This window comes from Tyto alba, unplaced genomic scaffold, assembly GCF_018691265.1.
Source record: "Tyto alba isolate M040663 unplaced genomic scaffold, T.alba_DEE_v4.0 Super-Scaffold_38, whole genome shotgun sequence".
NCBI lineage: Eukaryota > Metazoa > Chordata > Aves > Strigiformes > Tytonidae > Tyto > Tyto alba.
The window spans coordinates 40,772,512-40,790,942 of NW_024881313.1; the positions used below are offsets into that span (position 1 = coordinate 40,772,512).

The following is an 18,431-nucleotide window of genomic DNA, read 5'->3' on the forward strand; positions in this document are numbered from 1 at the left end:
GGTCTCGGGGGCTCTGGTGGGGTCTCGGGGGCTCTGGTGGGGTCTCAAGGGGCTCTGGAGGGCTCTGGCGGGGTCGGGGGGCTCTGGTGGGGTCTCGGGGGGCTCTGGTGGGGTCTCAAGGGGCTCTGGAGGGCTCTGGCGGGGTCTTGGTGGGGTCTCGGGGGGCTCTGGTGGGGGCTCTGGGGGGGTCTGGAGGGCCTGGCGGGTCTTGGTGGGGTCTGGGGGGACTCGGTGGGGGGCTCTGGAGGGCTCTGGCGGGGTCTTGGGGGACTCTGGGGGGGCTCTGGCGGGCTCTGGGTGCCTGGGACCCTCACCCACCCAAGGGAGATGTGTTGGGTCACAACCAGCATCTTCAGCGCGTCCCCCGTCATGCCCAGCCCTGGCTGCGTGTCCCCCACCCAGCTCCATCCCGGTGGGTGCTGGTGGGTTCCCCAAAAACGCGACCACCGCTTCGACCGGGTGTCCCCACTGACAGCACCCCCCCCGCCCCATCCCCAGGTGGAACACCACCGTTCAGACCCTGGTGGCCTCCTATGAAGCCTACGAGGACCTGATGAAGAAATCGCAGGAGGGGAAGGATTTTTACACCGACCTGGAGGCGAAGGCCGCCAAGCTGCTGGAGAAAGCCCGGGCCGCCTGCCAAGCCGCCGAGGCCAACAGGCAACAGATTTTGGAGAAGTAGGTGGTGCCCGAGACGCGGGTGGGAGGAGTGGGGTGTAAAAGGGGGGGGTGGGGGTCCCCGCTGTGCCCTCCCCCCCTCCCCGGGAGGTGGGGGAGAACCTGTGGGTGCGCCTCCAGGGTTTGCCTTGGGCGCGCTGGCTCGCTGTACCCCAGGGGGCGTGGGCAGCCCCCTTGCTGATTTTTTCCCCCCCCCGGCAGGGAGCTGAAGAAGCAGCCACCCCCCAGGCCCACGGCCCCCAAACCCGCCCTGCAGAAGAAGCCTCCGGGGGAGCTGGACGCCGGCGACCTGCCCTCGCTGAGCTCCCTGGTGCTGTCGGAGCTGCCGGAGGAGCTGCGTAATTTACCCCCGGACGTGCTGGCAGCCCACTTGGCCCGCCTGCCCCCCCCCGCGCTGGCCGCCCTGGCCGCTGGGCTACGACCCCCCGAGCCCTTCTTGCCCACGGCCCGGCTGGCCAGCGCCCCGCTGCAGCCCTTCGCCCCCTCGGTGCGCTTCCCGGGGCCCCCCACCCTCCCCGGCCACTACCGGCTGCCGGCAGCACCCCCCGCGGCACCAGGTCCTTTTCCCCGCGCCGGGGGGGCCCCGCTGCAGCTCCTGCAGCCCTCTGCCCCCCACCAGACCGGGCCCCCCCCCCACATCAGCCCCGGCTTCTGCCCCCCAGCTTTTCCCGCCCGCCCCGCTGCTGCCAACTTACGGGGGCCCCCCCCCCGGCCTTCCCCCCCGCTCCTCCCCGCAGCACGCTCCCCCCGCCGCCTCCTACAGCCTGGCCCAGCCCGGGGTGCCCCCCCTCCAGCCCCCGGCTCTGGGTGCAGCACCCATGGGTGCCCAGCCACAGGCGGGCGGTCCCGAGCTGGCCCCGGTTGCCCGCCCGGCCACCACCACGGTGGACAGTGTCCAGGCCCCCATCTCCAGCTGCGCTGCCCCCCCCCGGCCCCCCCGGCCCCTTCCTCGCCCCGGGGGGGCCCCCTGCCCCCTTCCCCTATGGCCAGGGGGGGCTGCAGCCCTTCGGGCAGCCGGCCCAGCACCCCTTCCCTCCCGGGCAGCACCCACACCCCTTTGCCCCCCCCATGGAGGTGGCCCCTCGTGCCCAGGGCCCCCCAGCTTTCCCCCCAGCCCCCTTTTTGCCCCCCCCAGGGAGAGCCCAGGTCCCTCTCTCCTTCCCGCTGCCCCCCCAGCCCCAGTTTGCCCAGTTCCCCGGGCCCGGGGGGCAGCCCCCCTTGCCACCCCAACTCTACCAGCTCCCGGCGCAGGACAAGCTGCCCCCCCAGGGCCTCGCCCCCCCCCCAGCGGGGACCCTGCCCTTCCCCAGCGCCCCCGGCCCGAGCGGCCCCCCGGCCCTGCGTGCCGCTCTGGGGGGGCTGCCGCCCCCGGTGCCCGCCAGCTCCCCCGCTCTCCCCTTCTGCCCCAGCCCTGCTCCCCCCCAGCACCGTGGCCCTGGGCCCCCCCCGCGCCCCCCCCGGCTAGCCAAACCGCTCCCCACCACATCCCCCCTGCCGCCAGCCCGGGCCTGGGCCAGCTGCCGGCCGCCGTGGTGGTCCAGGGCCCCCTGGTCCCCTCCCCAGCCCCCTCCCCGCAGCTGGTGCCCGGTTCGGGGGGGGCCCCCCCTCCCAGACCCCCCCCCGGCGAAGCCTCCTTCCAGCGCCAGACCTCCTCCACCGACGACCTCCTCTCCTCCAGCCCGGAGAGCCAGCCCGGCGGCTGCCAAGCGGCGGGGGGCCACCCCCTGCTCCAACCCACCAAAGCGTCGGCCCAAGACGGGCCGAAAAAACCCAAACCGGTGCAGCTGATCGAAACGGACCCCTACGCCCGGCCCGAGCGGGTGCTGCGGCTGCTGGCGGAGCTGGGCCGCTTCCGAGGGGCGGTGGCGGGGCTGGAGAGGCCGGCGGCCGGCGGCCCGGCCCCGCTCGACGCCGTCTGGAAGGAGCTGCAGGAAGGGCAGGAGCGCGACGCCCGGCAGCTCTCCATCGCCATCGCCCGCTGCTACTCCATGAAGAACCGCCACCAGGACGTGATGCCGTACGACCGCAACCGCGTGGTGCTGCGCTCGGGGAAGGACGACTACATCAACGCCAGCCGGGTGGAGGAGCTGTCGCCTTACTGCCCCCCCCTCATCGCCACCCAGGCCCCGCTGCTGGGCACCGCCGCCGACTTCTGGCTCATGGTCCACGAGCAGAGAGTCTCCGTCGTCGTCATGTTGGTGTCGGAGCAGGAGCTGGACAAGGTAAGGGCCGGCCCGCTGGGGGGGTTGGGGGTTTGGGGGGGTCGCTTTGTGCAGCCCCTAACGGTGCCCCCTCCCCACTCCCCACTCCGGCTCCTGCAGCAGAAGGTGCTGCGGTATTTCCCCGCCGAGCGGGGCCAGCCCCTGGTGCAGGGACCCGTCACCCTCGTGCTCACCAGCGTGAAGGTCGCCCCCACCCACGTGGAGAGGATGATCACGCTGCAGTACCGCGACCAGAGCCTCAAACGCACCGTGGTCCACCTCCAGTTCACCTCCTGGCCGGAGCTGTACGGGGCTGGGGGGGGGGGGAACTGGGGGGGGGGGGGGGGAGGCCCCTGTGCTGCGTGTTCGCTGCTTTTTGGGGGGGGGAACGGGGGCTCAGGGCTGCAGCGCTGGTGTGGGGAGGGGGTTGGAGTGTGTCTGTGTGTGTCCCAAAATGAGTGTGTCCATCCCCCCCCAAATCAGTGTGTCTGTCCCCCCCCAAAATGAGCGTGTCTGTTCCCCCCCAAAATGAGCGTGTCTGTCCCCCCCCCCCCAATGAGCGTGTGTGTCCCCCCCCAAATGTCTCCCTCGCAAAAATGTGTCCCCCCAAAATGAGCGTGTCCCCCCCCAAATGAGATTGTGTCCTCCCCCCAAAATGAGTGTCTTTCCCCCCCCCAAATGAGCGTGTCTGTCCCCCCCCAAAATGAGCGTCTGTCCCCCCAAATGAGCGTGTCTGTTCCCCCCCAAAATGAGTGTGTCCATCCCCCCCCAAATGAGCGTGTGTCCCCCCCCAAAATGTCTCCCTCGCAAAAATGTGTCCCCCCCAAAATGAGCGTGTCCCCCCCCCCAGATGAGCGTGTCCCCCCCCCAAATGAGCATGTCCCCCCCCGAAATGAGATTGTGTCCCCCCCCCAAAATGAGTGTCTTTCCCCCCCCCAAATCAGCGTGTCTTTTCCTCCCCCAAAATGCGCGTCTGTCCCCCCCCCAAAATGAGCATGCCCCACCCCAAAATGGGCGTGTCCCCCCCAAATGTGTGTGTGTCCCAAATGAATGTGTCCCATTCTGCGCCCCCCCCCCCCCCAAATGAGTGTATGTGTGTCCCCCCCCCCCCCAAAATGTGTGCATGTCCCCCCCCCAGGGGTCTGCCCGACAGCAAGGCGAGCCTCCTCCACTTCATCCAGGAGGTGCACGGCCACTACCTGCACCAGCGCCCGCTGCACACGCCGCTCGTGGTGCACTGCAGGTGAGGGGGATTGGCGGGGGGGGGTCCTGCGGGTTCCCCCCCCCCCCCCAAAAAAAAATAAGTTGAGCCTGTCCCAGCCAGAGTTTGGCGGGGTGGGGGGGTGTCTCTGCAGCTCCGGCGTGGGCCGCACCGGCGCCTTCTGCCTGCTGTACGCGGCCGTGCAGGAGCTGGAGGCCGGGAACGGGATCCCCGACCTGGCGCAGCTGGTGAGGCGGATGCGGCAGCAGCGCAAGCACATGCTGCAGGAGAAGGTACCGGGGGGGGGAGTGTGTGGGGGGGGGGGGATGTACACCCCACCCCCGGTTTTGGGGCTGTTGGGGGGGGGGCGCTCATTCTGCTCCCCCCAACTCCGGCAGCTTCACCTCAAGTTCTGCTACGAGGCCGTCCTGCTGCAGGCCGAGCGGGTGCTGCAGCGCCACGGCGTGGGGGCCCCCCCCTGCGCCCCGGCCCCCCAACAGCGCCTCGCCCAAGGTAGGTGGTGTGTGTGTGTGGGGCGGGGAGGGGGCTCTACTCCCCCCCCCCCCCCCCCAACCGTGGGGCTCACAGATGGTGGGGTGGGGGTGGGGGTGTCACCTCTCTCCCACAGCTCTACTGCCCGCAGGACCCCCAGGACCTGGTGCTGGGGGGGGACGTGCCCATCAGCTCCATCCAGGCCACCATCGCCAAGCTGAGCATCAAAGCTGGGGGGGCCGGGGGCGACCCCGATCCCGCCCCCCCCTCCCCAGATCCCCCCCAGCCCCTCCCCGAGGGCGGCGGGATGCCGGAGGGGGGAGTTGGGGTCCCCTCGCCCTCCCCCCCGCAGCCGCCCCTCCCTGAGAGCAGCACCCCCGCTCCGGAGAGCCCCGAACCCCCAGGGGGGGAGCCGCTGCCCCCCCCCCCCGCCCCCCGCAGCCCCCCCTTCCTCCTCCTCCTCCTCCTCCTCCCCCCTGGAGCTGCTGGCCTCCCTGCGCCCCGAGGCCTTCAGCCTCGACGCCTCCCTCAAGGGCAAACAGCGCATGAACAAGCAGAACTTCCTGCAGGCGCAGGCGGGCGAGGGGCTGCGCGGCCCCCGGCCCAGCGACGACCCCCTCAGCATGTTGGACCCGCTCTGGACGCTCAACAAGACGTGAGGGGGGGGGGGGGGCACCCCAAAATTGGGGGGGGGGGGGGGGGAGGGCTGCCTTCTTCCCCCCCCCCCCAGCCCTCTGCTTTGTACAGGTGTAACGCGGGCGCTCGCCTCCTCCTTCGACTCCACTGAGCACTGACTTTTTCAGCTCTTTGCTACTAAAATAAAAGAGTTTGAGCCGCAGACGCTGGGGGGGGGGGGTGTCTCTGCTCCCCGCCGGGGCGAGGGGGGGGGGGTCACGGTTTTGGGGGGGCGGGGGGGGGTGTGTGGCACCGGGCTCGGGTTAGTTCTGTTTACTGGAGGTGTCCTCGTACACGTTATAAAACACGATCTGGTACAAAAAGCGTCCCCTGTACAGAACAAAGCGTACAGCTGGGCTAAGGCCACCCGAGGCTGGGGGGGGGGGGGGCGAAACTAAGGACCCCCCCTCGCCACCCCCACCCCCCCGCAGCCGCACCCAGGCCCTGGGGTCCCCCCCCCCCGAGCCCCCCAGCCCAGACACGATGGGAGCACTGGAGGGACTGGGGGTGGGGGGGGTGGTGTCCTCCCGGCCCCCACTGGAGGAGTTTTGGGTCCTGCTGCCTCCTCTTCCCCCCACACCCGGGAGAGGGGGGGGGCAAGGGCTGCCTGCCCCCTCCCAGCCTGAGGAGCCTCCTCCAGCCCCACCCAGGGAGGAGGAGGAGGAGGAGGAGGAGGAAGGTGCTATTGCTGCAAACCGGGCAGAGGAGGAGGGAGGCGGGTGGCTGCCCCAGCGCTCTCCTGCCATAATAAATAAATATATACAGCGTATAAATAAATAGGGCGGGGGGGGGGGGGCGCCCTGCCCACGCTCTAAGGCACTTGGGGGCCAAGTGCCTGGGCTGGGGGGGTCCCCCACGAGCCGGGGGTGGGGTACAGGCAGAGGGTGATGGGGTGTGTCCCCCCCCCCGTGGCCCCATCCTGTGCAGGGTGCTCAGTCCTTGCCCCCTCCCTGGGGGGAGCCCTCACGGAAGGTGCAGGAAATAGGGGGGGGGGGGTGTCGGGGAGGAGGGCGCGGACCCACAACCATCAGGTGACAAAAGTCCGGTTTAGGAGGGACAGAGCCCCCCCCCCTTCAACACCCAGAGGGGCTCTGGGCCCCCCGTGTGCCCCCCTCCCCTCAGTCCAACTTCTCCAGCACCGAGGGCACGTAGACCAGGCTGAGCTCGCTCCCGAAGTTGCAGACGATGGCGGCGTTCTCCAGCACCAGGATCTGCCGCGCCGGCTGCGCCTCGTTGCTCTTGCCCAGGTAGACGGTCTGCAGCAGGTCCCCGTAGCCGATGTCCCAGAAGGAGACGCAGCCCTGGCCCCCCGTCACCAGGAGGTTGTCGGAGATGACGCCCAGGCTGGCGCCGCAGCCCAGCTCCTGCGTGGGACCAGAGCAACGGTCGGCGAGACGCGGGGAACCCCGGCGGCTGCGCCCGGGTCGGGACTTCCCTGAGGTCACGGACATCACGGTGACACCCCGAGGGGCCCGGGCAAACCTCCTGGGGTTCAGCAAGGCCGAGGGCAAGGTGCTGCCCGTGGGTCGGGGCAATCCCCAGCACAGACCCAGGCTGGGCCCTCGAGGGGTGGCTGGAGAGCAGCCCCAAGGAGAGGGACTGGGGGGGCTGGTGGGGGGAAAACTGCCCGTGAGGCAGCCCCGTGCGCTGGCAGCCCAGAACCCACCCGTGCCCTGGGCTGCAGCCAGAGCAGGGGGGGCAGCAGGGCCAGGGAGGGGATTGTCCCCCTCTGCTCCGCTCTGGGGAGACCCCCCTGCAGTGCTGGGGCCAGCTCGGGGGCCCCCAACAGCAGAAGGACACGGAGCTGCTCGAGCGGGGCCAGAGGAGGCCACGGAGATGCTGGGGGGGCTGGAGCAGCTCCCCTGGGGGGCCGGGCTGAGAGAGTTGGGGGGGTTCAGCCTGGAGAAGAGAAGGCTCCGGGGGGACCTTCGAGCGGCCTCCCAGGGCTTAAAGGGGGGACAGGGGAGGTGGGGGGGGGACTCTGGGTCAGGGGGTGGGGGTAGGACGAGAGGGGACGGTTTTAAGCTGAAAGAGGGGAGATTTAGGTGAGATCTGAGGCAGAAATTGTTCCCTGTGCGGGGGGGGAGGCGCTGGCCCAGGGTGCCCAGAGCAGCTGTGGGTGCCCCCTCCCTGGAAGGGTTCAAGGCCAGGTTGGACGGGGCTGGGAGCCCCCTGGGCTGGGGGAAGGGGGCCCTGCGTGGGGCAGGGGGGGGCACTGGGGGGGCTCTGAGGTCCCTCCCAGCCCAAACCGTTCCAGGATTCTACGAGTTACAAGCAGGGAAGTTTAAACAGAGGCGCTGAGGCCCCAAGCCCAGCAGAGGTGACCTCGAGGCTGTGGTGGGGTTCAGAAAAGCCCCCGAGCACCCTTAACCCCCCCCCCGGCCGCTCCCCCGCCGCCGACCTGCTGGATTGAATAGAGCTTGATCCCCGAGCTGCGGTCCCAGATGCTGATCACGTCGTCCAAGCCGCTGCTGATGACGCAGGACGTTGTGCAGGTGAGGGACGTGACGTCCCCTCGGTGGGCGTACATGTGGCTGACCCTGCTCCCCGTCAGCACGTCCCAGAGGCAGATGGCACCGTCCTGGCCTCCGCTCGCCAGCACCATCGTCTGCGGGGACACGGGCAGAGGCGGCTCAGGAAGGCGCAGAGCACAGGGGCCCCTTCCACCCACACGGCAGCGCCGGCAGCGCTCCGGGCACGCGCCCGGGATTTGGTCACAGGGAGCTGGGATGGAGCCGAACCGCCAGCGCCGCGTCTCTCCCTGCCTGTGTCCGGGCGTTCCAGCAGGCCGGGGCGGGGGGGGGGTGTTAAATCCCCAACCCCCCCGGGCCCGCTGAGGTGCAGAGCATCCTAAATCTGTGTGACGCCGTGGCGGCGCGCTCCCCGCCTCGCCCCGACCTGGATTTCCCGGCACCCCACTCCAGTGGGACCCATCGTCAGACACAGGGAGCACCCCAACGGCCGAGCGCCGATTTGAACAACGCGCCCACCTCGCCGGGGTGCCGGTCAGGGCCCGACTGCAGGACCCTCATTTCCGAGGCCGGCGTGTAAGCGCGAGCGCGAGCCCAGCGTACGACACCCCCTGAGGGCCCACAGGAAGGACCCATGGCGCACGTACGGCCCGTTAGGCAGGAAGCCTCGTCGGGGGCCAGGAGTGGATCCAGCCGCACGCAGACCCCTCTCTGAGCAGTTGGGAAGGGCCACGGGGGGGGGGGGGGGGTCCCCTCTGAACCCCGGGACTCACGGGGAGGCTCTCCCGGACAGTTTTGTCTGACCCCGTCCCCTACGCAGTAACTGTCGCGCGAACCTCGCCACCAGACCTACGTCGCGTTTCTATCCAGCTCTGCCAAATTGCTGGTTTACACCAATAAGCACGTGGCTACTTCTCTCTCACAAGGGAAGAGCGTCACTCCACCCGTGACGAGAGCACCCAGGCGCAGCCCTCCTCCTCCTCCTCCTCCTCCTCCTCCTCCCCGCGGGATGCTCGTGGCAGGGCAGGCCCTGCAAGGCTCGGTCCTCGGCCTCGCTCACCTCGCCAGCGCCGGCAGGGCAGCGCGGCGGCGCTCGGCCTCCGCCCCCCTCGCTGCGGAGCCAGGTCCCCGCGAGGGCTGGGGAACATTTCCCCGGGGCCAGTTCCAGCCCCGCGGTCCCGGCTCTGCCTTCAGAGCCGCGCTCGGCAGCCGTGGGTCAGGGACGTTTGTCCCGGCGCGGAGCCAGCTGCGCTTTACCTGGTCGATGTAGACGGCCGTGATGGCCCCCGAGTGACCCTGCAGCGTGAACAAACAGCACGAGTCTTCCAGCCGAAACACCTGCGGGGCAGAGGGGGCAGACGCGGGTGGGCGCGGGGCGGCCGTGCCGCAGCGCGGTGCTTCCCGAGCCTCACAAGCAATAGGATGAGAGGAGGTGGCCTCGGGTTGTGCCGGGGGGGGGGGGGGGGGGAGTTAGGTTGGGGATTAGGAAAATATTCCTTCCCTTTCCGGAACGGGCTGAGTCACCGTGCCGGGAGGGATTTAAAAGCCGCGTGGATGCGGCGCGGAGGGACGTGGCTCAGCGGTGCCGGGGGAGCGGCTGGACTCGATGAGCTGAAGGGTTTTTTCCCCAACCTCAGTGATTCTGTGACTAAGCCAGAACCCAGACCCGGCTCTCACCCAGCCCACGCCTCACACGGGGCTCTGTCCTCCCAGCTGCTGCCAGGAGCCCCAGCCGGGCAGAGCAAACAACACGGGGAGCTTGGGGAACGCGCTGGATCGGACCCCGACCCCCCCCCCCCCCCCCGGGCCGAGGGAGCCCCCTACTCTCAGAGTGTGGTCCTGGCTCCCAGTGACCAGGCGTCCTGCCGCAGCCTTCAGCGCCGTGATGGGCTTCTGGTGGGCGCAGGACACGGTGTGGGTGAGCTGACACGCGATGATGTCGCCGCCGCTGAACACGGGGGAGGACGGGATGCTGCTCCTGCTCGGGGCTCCTGCGGCGAGACGGGCGGGTAAGTCCTCGCTGCAGCAGCCGCAGCCCTCACGCCCCGAGAAACGGCGCTGAGCTTCCTCCGGGAACGCAACGGCTCTCCCGGAGGAAAGCCAGGGTTCCTTCTCCCCTCCAGGCCGCTCCAGAACCGAAGGAGCCGCCGCGCTGCGAACGGGTAACCACCACGGACTGGTTTTGGGCGTGTCGTGGTGGCGTAGGGCTGCAGGGTGTGCAAACGAGGGAGAACAGACCCGGCTGAAGGAGGGAGTAAGTGAGAAGTGGGAAAGGGAAGAAGCACAGGGCAGAGCTGACACTGGAACGCACGTCTTGGCCTCCAGACCTCTGCACTGGAGAAAACCAGCCCTCAGGGCGCCCTCCCTGCATAGGGAACTCCCCGAGTGTTCCTCACCTCTCCACAGCAGCTGGGTTTAGAGCGGAGCATTGTTACAAAAGCTTATGAAGAGGGTGTGAGGAAGCTGCAAGGAGGCGAGGGACAAGGCCGGGAGGAGCTCAGAGCAGCGCGCAGCGTGCCTGGGCGCCTGCTTACCTCGGAACTGCAGGTGGTTCAGGGACGTGCGTGTCTCGAGCGAAAAGAAATCCAACGAGCCGTTCAAGCGGGCAGCGACGATCCTGAGGGAGGAAGGCAGGGACGTGAGGAGAGGCCCCTTCCCCGCTCCCGCGGGGCGAGGAGCCCCGAGACCAGGCCCCGTCCGAGGCGGAACACAAACCACGCAGGCTCCCCCCCCCGTGAGGGGGCAACTCCCCCCCCGCAAGGAAGAGAGCTCGGAAACGATACTGAGCTCAGACTGCAGAATAAACTGGGAGCTGGTGGCGCCTCTTGAAAAACAGCAGCAGCGACCCAAAGGCCCCAGGGCCCAGCCTGGAATTGTTCTGGATGTTCAGCCACCAGCAAAACCGAGTGTGCGGATGCAGAAGCGGCTGCTGGAGCAGACGCGGAGCCGGGAAAGCTCGCTCCACAGAGCCCAGCTCGAGAGGTGGACGGGTGGGGAGGAAGAGACTCCCCAGCTGAGCCTCGGCCAGCCCGAGCTGTCGGGCCGCCGTGGCAGGAGGGTCAGGGCCGGGGGTCCTGCCCTCCCCCTCCCCTCGCAGGGAAGCACCGATGCGCCGACGCCCTCACCTGTTGTTCAGGAAGACGAGCGCGGTGATGCCAGACTGGCTCTCCTCGTTACTGCTGCGGAGGGTCCCCTCGATGGCATCCCAGACCTGGAAGGAGACGGGGTTAACGCCGCGAGAGAGAACCCGGCGGTCGGACCGGAGGCCCTGCCCAGGGGCCCCCCGCACCGGGGGGGGGGGGGGACCTCAGCTCACGCCGTCCTCTTTTTCTTTCTAGCCTGGCTGCTGTTAAATGGTATTTTCATCAACACTGCCCGGCGAGCGCCAGCCCCGCTGCAGCACTCGGGCAGCCTGCAGCCCCCCGGCCCCACCAGCAGCCCCGCACCTGCCCTGGCCCGAGCAGCCAGCGCTCTGGATTTTGAAGAAATATCGCGACACGCACTGGAGAGAAGATTCGGCAGCAAAACTCAGTCAGGGTCTCATGGCAGCAGCTCAGAAGGAACTGTCTGAGCTCCAAACAATACCTAAAGGACAAAGAAAAGCGGCGGAGCGGCCTGCCTGTGCCTTTGATGGGAAGAGTGAGAGCTGCTCACACGCAGCCCGGGTGGAACAGGTCAAAAATCATTGAAAATTTTATTTTGAAACACGTTTGTTTAAAAAAACCCCGTATTTAGTTTGAAGGAGAAATTCTGACTTTGTTTCCAAAAACGAAATTAAAATCAAACCTAATCCTGAAGGTTCCTCATTGGAAGCCATTTAAACTTCCGATTAAAATTTGCGCCAGAACCTGGATCACTCCTAGAGAATTCCTGTTCATTTCACCTCATTTCATGGCTGACCAGCACGGAAGAATCCTGACTTCATTTCCAAAACGAAATTAAAATCAAACCTAATCCTGAAAGTTCCTTGTTGGAGACCATTTAAACTTCCGATTAAAATTTGCTCCTGAACCTGGATCACTCCTAGAGAATTCCTGTTCCGTGACTGACCAGCAAGGAAGAATTCTGACTTCATTTCCAAAACCCAAAATTAAAACCAAACCTAATCCTGAAGGCTCCTCGTTGGAAGCCATTTAAACTTCCGATTAAAATTTACGCCAGAACCTGGATCACTCCTAGAGAACTCCTGTTCATTTTACCTCATTTCATGGCTGACCAGCAAGGAAGAATTCTGACTTCATTTCCAAAAACGAAATTAAAATCAAACCTAATCCTGAAAGTTCCTTGTTGGAGACCATTTAAACTTCCGATTAAAATTTGCGCCAGAACCTGGATCACTCCTAGAGAATTCCTGTTCCGTGACTGACCAGCAAGGAAAAATTCCGACTTCGTTTCCAAAAACGAAATTAAAATCAAACCTAAACATGAAAGTTCCTCATTGGAAGCTATTTAAACTTCCGATTAAAATTTGCGCCAGAACCTGGGATCACTCCTAGAGAACTCCTGTTCATTTTACCTCATTTCATGGCTGACCAGCACGGAAGAATTCTGACTTCATTTCCAAAACCCAAAATTAAAACCAAACCTAATCCTGAAGGCTCCTCGTTGGAGGCCATTTAAACTTCCGATTAAAATTTACGCCAGAACCTGGATCACTCCTAGAAAACTCCTGTTCATTTTACCTCATTTCATGGCTGACCAGCAAGGAAGAATCCTGACTTCATTTCCAAAAACGAAATTAAAACCAAACCTAATCCTGAAAGTTCCTTGTTGGAGACCATTTAAACTTCCGATTAAAATTTGCTCCTGAACCTGGATCACTCCTAGAGAATTCCTGTTCCGTGACTGACCAGCAAGGAAAAATTCCGACTTCGTTTCCAAAAACAAAATTAAAATCAAACCTAAACATGAAAGTTCCTCGTTGGAAGCCATTTAAACTTCCGATTAAAATTTGCGCCAGAACCTGGACTACTCCTAGAGAATTCCTGTTCATTTTACCTCATTTCATGGCTGACCAGCACGGAAGAATTCTGACTTCATTTCCAAAACCCAAAATTAAAACCAAACCTAATCCTGAAGGCTCCTCGTTGGAAGCCATTTAAACTTCCGATTAAAATTTACGCCAGAACCTGGATCACTCCTAGAGAATTCCTGTTCCGTGACTGACCAGCAAGGAAAAATTCCGACTTCGTTTCCAAAAACGAAATTAAAACCAAACCTAATCCTGAAGGCTCCTCGTTGGAGGCCATTTAAACTTCTGATTAAAATTTGCTCCTGAACCTGGATCACTCCTAGAGAATTCCTGTTCCGTGACTGACCAGCAAGGAAAAATTCCGACTTTGTTTCCAAAACCCAAAATTAAAACCAAACCTAATCCTGAAGGCTCCTCGTTGGAGGCCATTTAAACTTCCAATTAAAATTTACGCCAGAACCTGGGATCACTCCTAGAGAACTCCTGTTCATTTTACCTCATTTCATGGCTGACCAGCAAGGAAGAATTCTGACTTCATTTCCAAAACCCAAAATTAAAACCAAACCTAATCCTGAAGGCTCCTCGTTGGAAGCCATTTAAACTTCCGATTAAAATTTACGCCAGAACCTGGATCACTCCTAGAGAACTCCTGTTCATTTTACCTCATTTCATGGCTGACCAGCACGGAAGAATTCTGACTTCGTTTCCAAAACCCAAAATTAAAACCAAACCTAATCCTGAAGGCTCCTCGTTGGAAGCCATTTAAACTTCCGATTAAGATTTGCGCCAGAACCTGGACGACTCCTGGAGAACTCCCGTTCGTTTTACCTCATTTCATGGCTGACCAGCAGCGCTACTCAGTGACAGGGCAATCTTTACGCTCCTCCAGCCTTAGGGAGCCGCGGGCAGCCGAGCCAGCGCCGGGGCTGGCAGCGAGCCTTGCTCCTCACCTCCAGCTTCCCGTTGCTCCGGCCGGCCACGATCAGATTCCCCTGCAGGTCCAGGCTCCAGACAGAGCTCTCCAAGTCTCCCCCCCAGGAAGGAAGCGGGGACGATCCGTCAAATCCCGTCAGGGGGTCGTCCCCCAGGCTCCTCCTGCGGCCGGCGCAGCCGCCCTCCTCGGCCCCGCAGCCCCGGGCGCCGCCGCTCCCCGCGCAGAAGCCGGCCTGCCCGGGCGGGGCGGGGGGCCCGGCGAAGCTCAGGCCGTTGGAGGTGCCGTGCTCCTCGTACGCCTTCCCGACCAGGCTGCTGAAGTCGTAGCCCGTCTCCTTCTGGCGGCCGCCCACCGCACGGAGCCGCGGCTCTGACTCGGCCACCTTCACCCGCTCGGAGAAGTTCGTGTCGATGAGAGACGTGAGGTCTGGCTGGTCGCAGAAAAGCAGAGGCTGCGGGGCGCTCAGCATCCTTTTGAGCTGGTGGCTGTTCTCGAAAGAGTCGTCCGGACCATTCTTGCCATCCGGACTATGATCCCAACTCTCCTGGTAATCAAAAACGCCACTGCTGTCCCTTCGCAACCTGAAACACAGCGACAAAAGGCTCAGGCCCCCCACCCCTGCCAAGTCGGAGCGGGCCCATCGCCCCCCCCGGGGGGTTTGCAGCAGCTGCCCGAGCGGCGACTGGGGGGGGGGGTGGCCCGCCCGCAGGCGAGGGAGCTGCCGCGGGCACCGCTTACCTGGGTTTGGGAATCACGGTGAGGCAGTCGCCAGTCTGAGCGTCCCACACGCGGATCTGGCCCACCAGGCAGCAGCTGACGAGCAGCATCCCGTCGCTCGCCAGACACTCGATGTCCTGGGAAGGAGGAACCAGCACGGCTGAGCCCGCAGCCCCACCCCGCGGGTGGCTGAGACGGTAAATTTTATGTCAGAACTACGCGGCTGGCTTAGCAACCCTAGGGATGCGCTGGGAGCACGAGCACATCCTCGCCCAGAGTCCTGGGATTCAAACAGACCCCGTCTGCCTTCCCTCTCCCTGACACAGCGGGGCCCGAAGAGACGGCGGGATGAGGAACGAGGTGCCGCTTCTCCGGAAGGCACGGCACGGAGTTCCAAACTCCGCCTGACGCTTCGTTTCGCCTCAGAAGGGGAGGAAACATCTTTCTCCTCCAGAAAAAAAAAAAAAAAAACGAGTAAACCGAGCAGCCCCACACCTCCGTGTGAACCCACGGATGGTTTTAGCACTGGAAACAACGTTTAACAGCTCAAACCTACGCCACTGACTTTTGGGAGGCAGGAAAAAAGGATCCAGTGGGCGTGCAACCTCAGGGGCCTAGAGCTACCCCAGCGAAGGAGGGTGGGTCAGCCCAGCCAGTAGAAGCAAACGGTTGGCCATACAGAGGAGGGAGGAACAGCAATGTAATAACAGGAAGAAATGGAGAAGTGCTGCAGGAAACTTCATGCTACAATATCCTGCTAGGTTTATACGTCTCTCTGTGCATCTAGAGCATTCGCCCCGGCCGTTAGCCTCCACGGGTGCGTCGTGCCAAGGCTGCACAGCCGGTCTGTTATTTAAGTAAAACGAAGGAACCAGAAGATGTGTGGTGCATGTCGGCCAAAGGCCCTTCCCTTCCTGTCCCACCTACCATGAGGTGACCCCGGAGAACCAAGGGGACGATCTCGGTCTCGGGCGGGGAGTAGCCGTAATCGTCACAGGGCAGGTCCCCCCTCTTCCTCCTGCTGTGCGAGAGCCCGTTCTGCCCGTAGTTTTTGGGGCAGAACACCCTGTACAGGCAGAAGAGCAGGAGGACCAGGATAATGCCCGAGGCCAGGCCCAGAGCAGCCACCCTGGGGGGAGAGACAAAGACAAAACGAAGGTGAGATAAAGATCCAGCTGCTAACTCCGCAGACAGAGTTTGAAACATCCTGTGCAAATATTCCACGTGTTGCTGGTCTGAATTTTTCAGCCGAGAAAAATTTTCAGTAAGCTATAGCGGTTTCTGGAAAATGAAAAGGCTTTTTTTTTTTTTTTTTTTAATGGGAAATGGAGATTTCCACAAGATTTTCAGACTTTTCAGTAAGAAAAGTACACAGCAATTCAGACAGTAAGAAAAACACTCGACGGGGCCTGGGGTAATATCAAGGGTGTTCTGCAGAGCCAAAGGGGAACTGCAGATTCAGAGGGCGAGCTGCGCGCCCGCCCTCTCGGCAGGGAAGGGAGGTCTCGCACAAGAGTTTGATCTACCCCCCCCCCCAAAACGTTACTGCATCACGACATTTATTCCCAAAGAGGAACTCCTAGCCCAGAGATAAACCCCGGGACGCACCACGTGCGCTTACAACCCGGGATGCACACCCCCCCCCCTCCTGCCAGGGAACTCAGCTGCTGGGGAAAACGGTGCCAGGAGAGAGATTAATTTAACGCGGCGCCGGCCGAGCCGGCGCGTCCCGAGCATTACAGGATTTTGCACCGGAGCTTTAACACGTGTTGTTTGGCCTCCCGCCAGGAGATGAGCCAAAGGGGCAAAGAGCAACGCGCGTCTCCAAGGGTCAGAGGGGCGTTTCGAGGACTCTTTTACTTGTAAAGAGTGACATCCTGGTGCCCCTGCAGCCTGGAGGAGGCTTGGTCAGGCCGAGCTGCAGCGTCCAGCTTCCCAGCGCTCGCAGAGAAGAAGGGGTGGTAGCGGTTAGCCTCCTGGGGATGCCGCACTTCTAAGGCCTCTTGTGGGTTCAGGTACAGCGTGACAGGGATCGCTGGGAGGATGCTGATGTACCTGAAGGAAAGGAAAGGTGGGAAGAGCTTAGGGACAACAAGCACAAAAATCCCAACAGCTAACCTAAGCCCATCTTCCCACGAGCAGCCAAGGTAGGGCTGAGTATGTACTTTCAGTCCAGGAGTCTTAAGTATCCTAAAGACCTCCTCTGAAATATTTTTCTCTAAAGGTATTTCCCAGGTCTTAACCCTTAACTCTGTGGGAGAGGTTAAGAGCTAACACGGGAAGGACCTGCTCATGAGGTCAAACGGATCACACAGATTTAAGGAAGGAGAGAACGATCTGGTCCAGTTTCCCGCAGGCCAGAAGATCTCACCAAGAAGTTTCTTCAGCTCAGATGTCTCTACTCCTCACATGTGCCATCCCCACCACTTACAGATGGTCATACATCGTTTTACAAAACTCTGAACGTCATCTCCAGGCTCAAGACAACAAGGAAGTAATACACCCAAAAGCAGAGAGAGAAACACAACCCTCAAACAGCCCTGGAGAGTCCGGTACCTCCGCACCACACAGGAGGGCCTGGTGAACAGTCTCCTGCTGAAGACACGTTTGGAGTACGCCGCGTGGAACGCAAATTATCTAACGCGGGAGGACAAAGGACAGAAGAAAGAAAAAGGTTTGGGGTCAATCCCACAACTCAAAGCACTCGATGCCAGCCCACTTGCCTCTTGGCCAGGGTGATATTGTAGTAGCTGAAGAGAGATGGCCAGTGTCTGAAGGAAAGCTTCCTCCAAATCTCCTCATCCTCTGCTCCCCAGGTAACCTCTGCTTCAGTTCCAAGCTCCGCCTGTCCATTCCCTTTGCCCTCTGGTCCTTGGGCCCACGTGTGCTGGTTTGTCTCCAGCCTGCTCAGGGACTCCAGCCCTGATTTCTGCTCGCGCTGCTGCGTCTGGTTTTCTGACAGCTGTATAGGGTCCGATGGGAAGACTGAGAGATCAATCTTGGGGTCCCCAGCAGGTAGGACCCCTCCAGGAACAGGCATAGGAGGCAGACCTGCTTCACCCAAAGGACTCTGTTCGGTGACCTGGGACGTGAGGTAGGTGCGGAGACCAGCAGGATCCGTGTAAACCAGGATTCCAATCCAGATCACCGTCCCCGCCTGCGCACGACGAGCAAAGAGACAAGCCCGTTCAGCACCCGGCCTCCCCACTCCTCCTCCAACGCCGCCGCCGGAGCTGAGCGACACCGCCCCAGCCAAGGGGGCACCCCGCGCCCCGCTACGCCCACGCTCCCAGCAGACACTCATCCCCTCAGAGGATGGGGAGAGCTCGCAGAGCACGCACAGAAAACCGCAGGCCGCTTTCCCACGAGCCATCCAAGCCGCCCCGACGGCGAGAACCCCGCTTCTCCCGCACGAAGGCACAGCAGGAAGAGACTCCGTGCTGGCGGGCGGCACCAGCAGGCCTGCCGCCCTCAAACCGGGCTGGAAAAGCTTCACTCAGGGTGCTGGTTCCTGACCTCTGCCAGACCCACCGCAGCAGCCACCGGTCACAGACCGACGCGTGAATTTAAATTAAACCGCCGTCACGTTAGTTGGCAGCAACGGCCCGGGCTGTGGTCTGCAGAGCTGAGGAACACACCCGTCCCTCCGCCTCTGTTACAGACACCCGGAACAGAGATGGGGGGGGGACGAGCAGGGGCAGTGACTGGTGTAACCGCTGCGGTTACACCTGCAAGAGGAAAAGCCTCAGTCTTTTGTGTAGCAAAGCACCTCCGTGTCTTTAGCCCGCATTGTCTGCGGGAACAAAGCAGGATTTCTGCTCTGTAAAAACCTTCTCTCATACAGTCCTTGAACACGCTGTCCCTGCCCGTGGCAGGGGGTTGGAACTAGATAATCTTTAAGGTCCCTTCCAACCCAAACCAGTCCAGGATTCTCTGAAAACCTGCTTATAGAAAAAGCAGATTTTTGTCTCGAAGTAAATAGCAGAAAATTACCCGAACATCACGCAAACGGCAGAGCCCTGGAGCTAACGCATGTCGAGCGATGCTCTCAGGGAATTACTTCCTGAATGGTATTTACCACAGGGCAGTA

The 18,431-nt window shown here is 62.8% G+C and overlaps 2 protein-coding genes across 4 annotated transcripts in view; one reads left to right on the top strand and one right to left on the bottom strand.

Annotated features, from left to right (window-relative positions):
• Positions 1–369: 369 nt before the first annotated feature.
• PTPN23 (protein tyrosine phosphatase non-receptor type 23) lies at positions 370–5,410 on the top strand. The gene is given in 12 exon segments (XM_042802180.1): positions 370–422; positions 499–678; positions 880–1,300; positions 1,302–1,609; positions 1,611–2,262; positions 2,265–2,900; positions 3,000–3,184; positions 4,018–4,122; positions 4,235–4,373; positions 4,479–4,604; positions 4,709–5,005; positions 5,007–5,410. Coding segments are annotated over 12 exon segments (3,327 nt in total). The 3' UTR covers positions 5,232–5,410.
• Positions 5,411–5,505: 95 nt separating this feature from the next.
• The window catches only part of LOC104367271 (SREBF chaperone), a 66,451-nt gene continuing 53,525 nt past the window's right edge, over positions 5,506–18,431 (bottom strand). For all 3 annotated transcript variants that reach the window (XM_042802261.1, XM_042802262.1, XM_042802263.1), the window contains 11 exons: positions 17,065–17,498; positions 16,202–16,396; positions 15,269–15,470; positions 14,363–14,478; positions 13,641–14,205; positions 10,844–10,929; positions 10,253–10,335; positions 9,543–9,709; positions 8,976–9,056; positions 7,649–7,855; positions 5,506–6,611 (listed from right to left, as the gene is read on the bottom strand). In XM_042802261.1, coding sequence (XP_042658195.1) covers positions 6,366–6,611; positions 7,649–7,855; positions 8,976–9,056; positions 9,543–9,709; positions 10,253–10,335; positions 10,844–10,929; positions 13,641–14,205; positions 14,363–14,478; positions 15,269–15,470; positions 16,202–16,396; positions 17,065–17,498 — 2,382 coding nt within the window. In that variant the 3' untranslated portion in view covers positions 5,506–6,365. The remainder of the gene's footprint in view (positions 6,612–7,648; positions 7,856–8,975; positions 9,057–9,542; positions 9,710–10,252; positions 10,336–10,843; positions 10,930–13,640; positions 14,206–14,362; positions 14,479–15,268; positions 15,471–16,201; positions 16,397–17,064; positions 17,499–18,431) is intronic.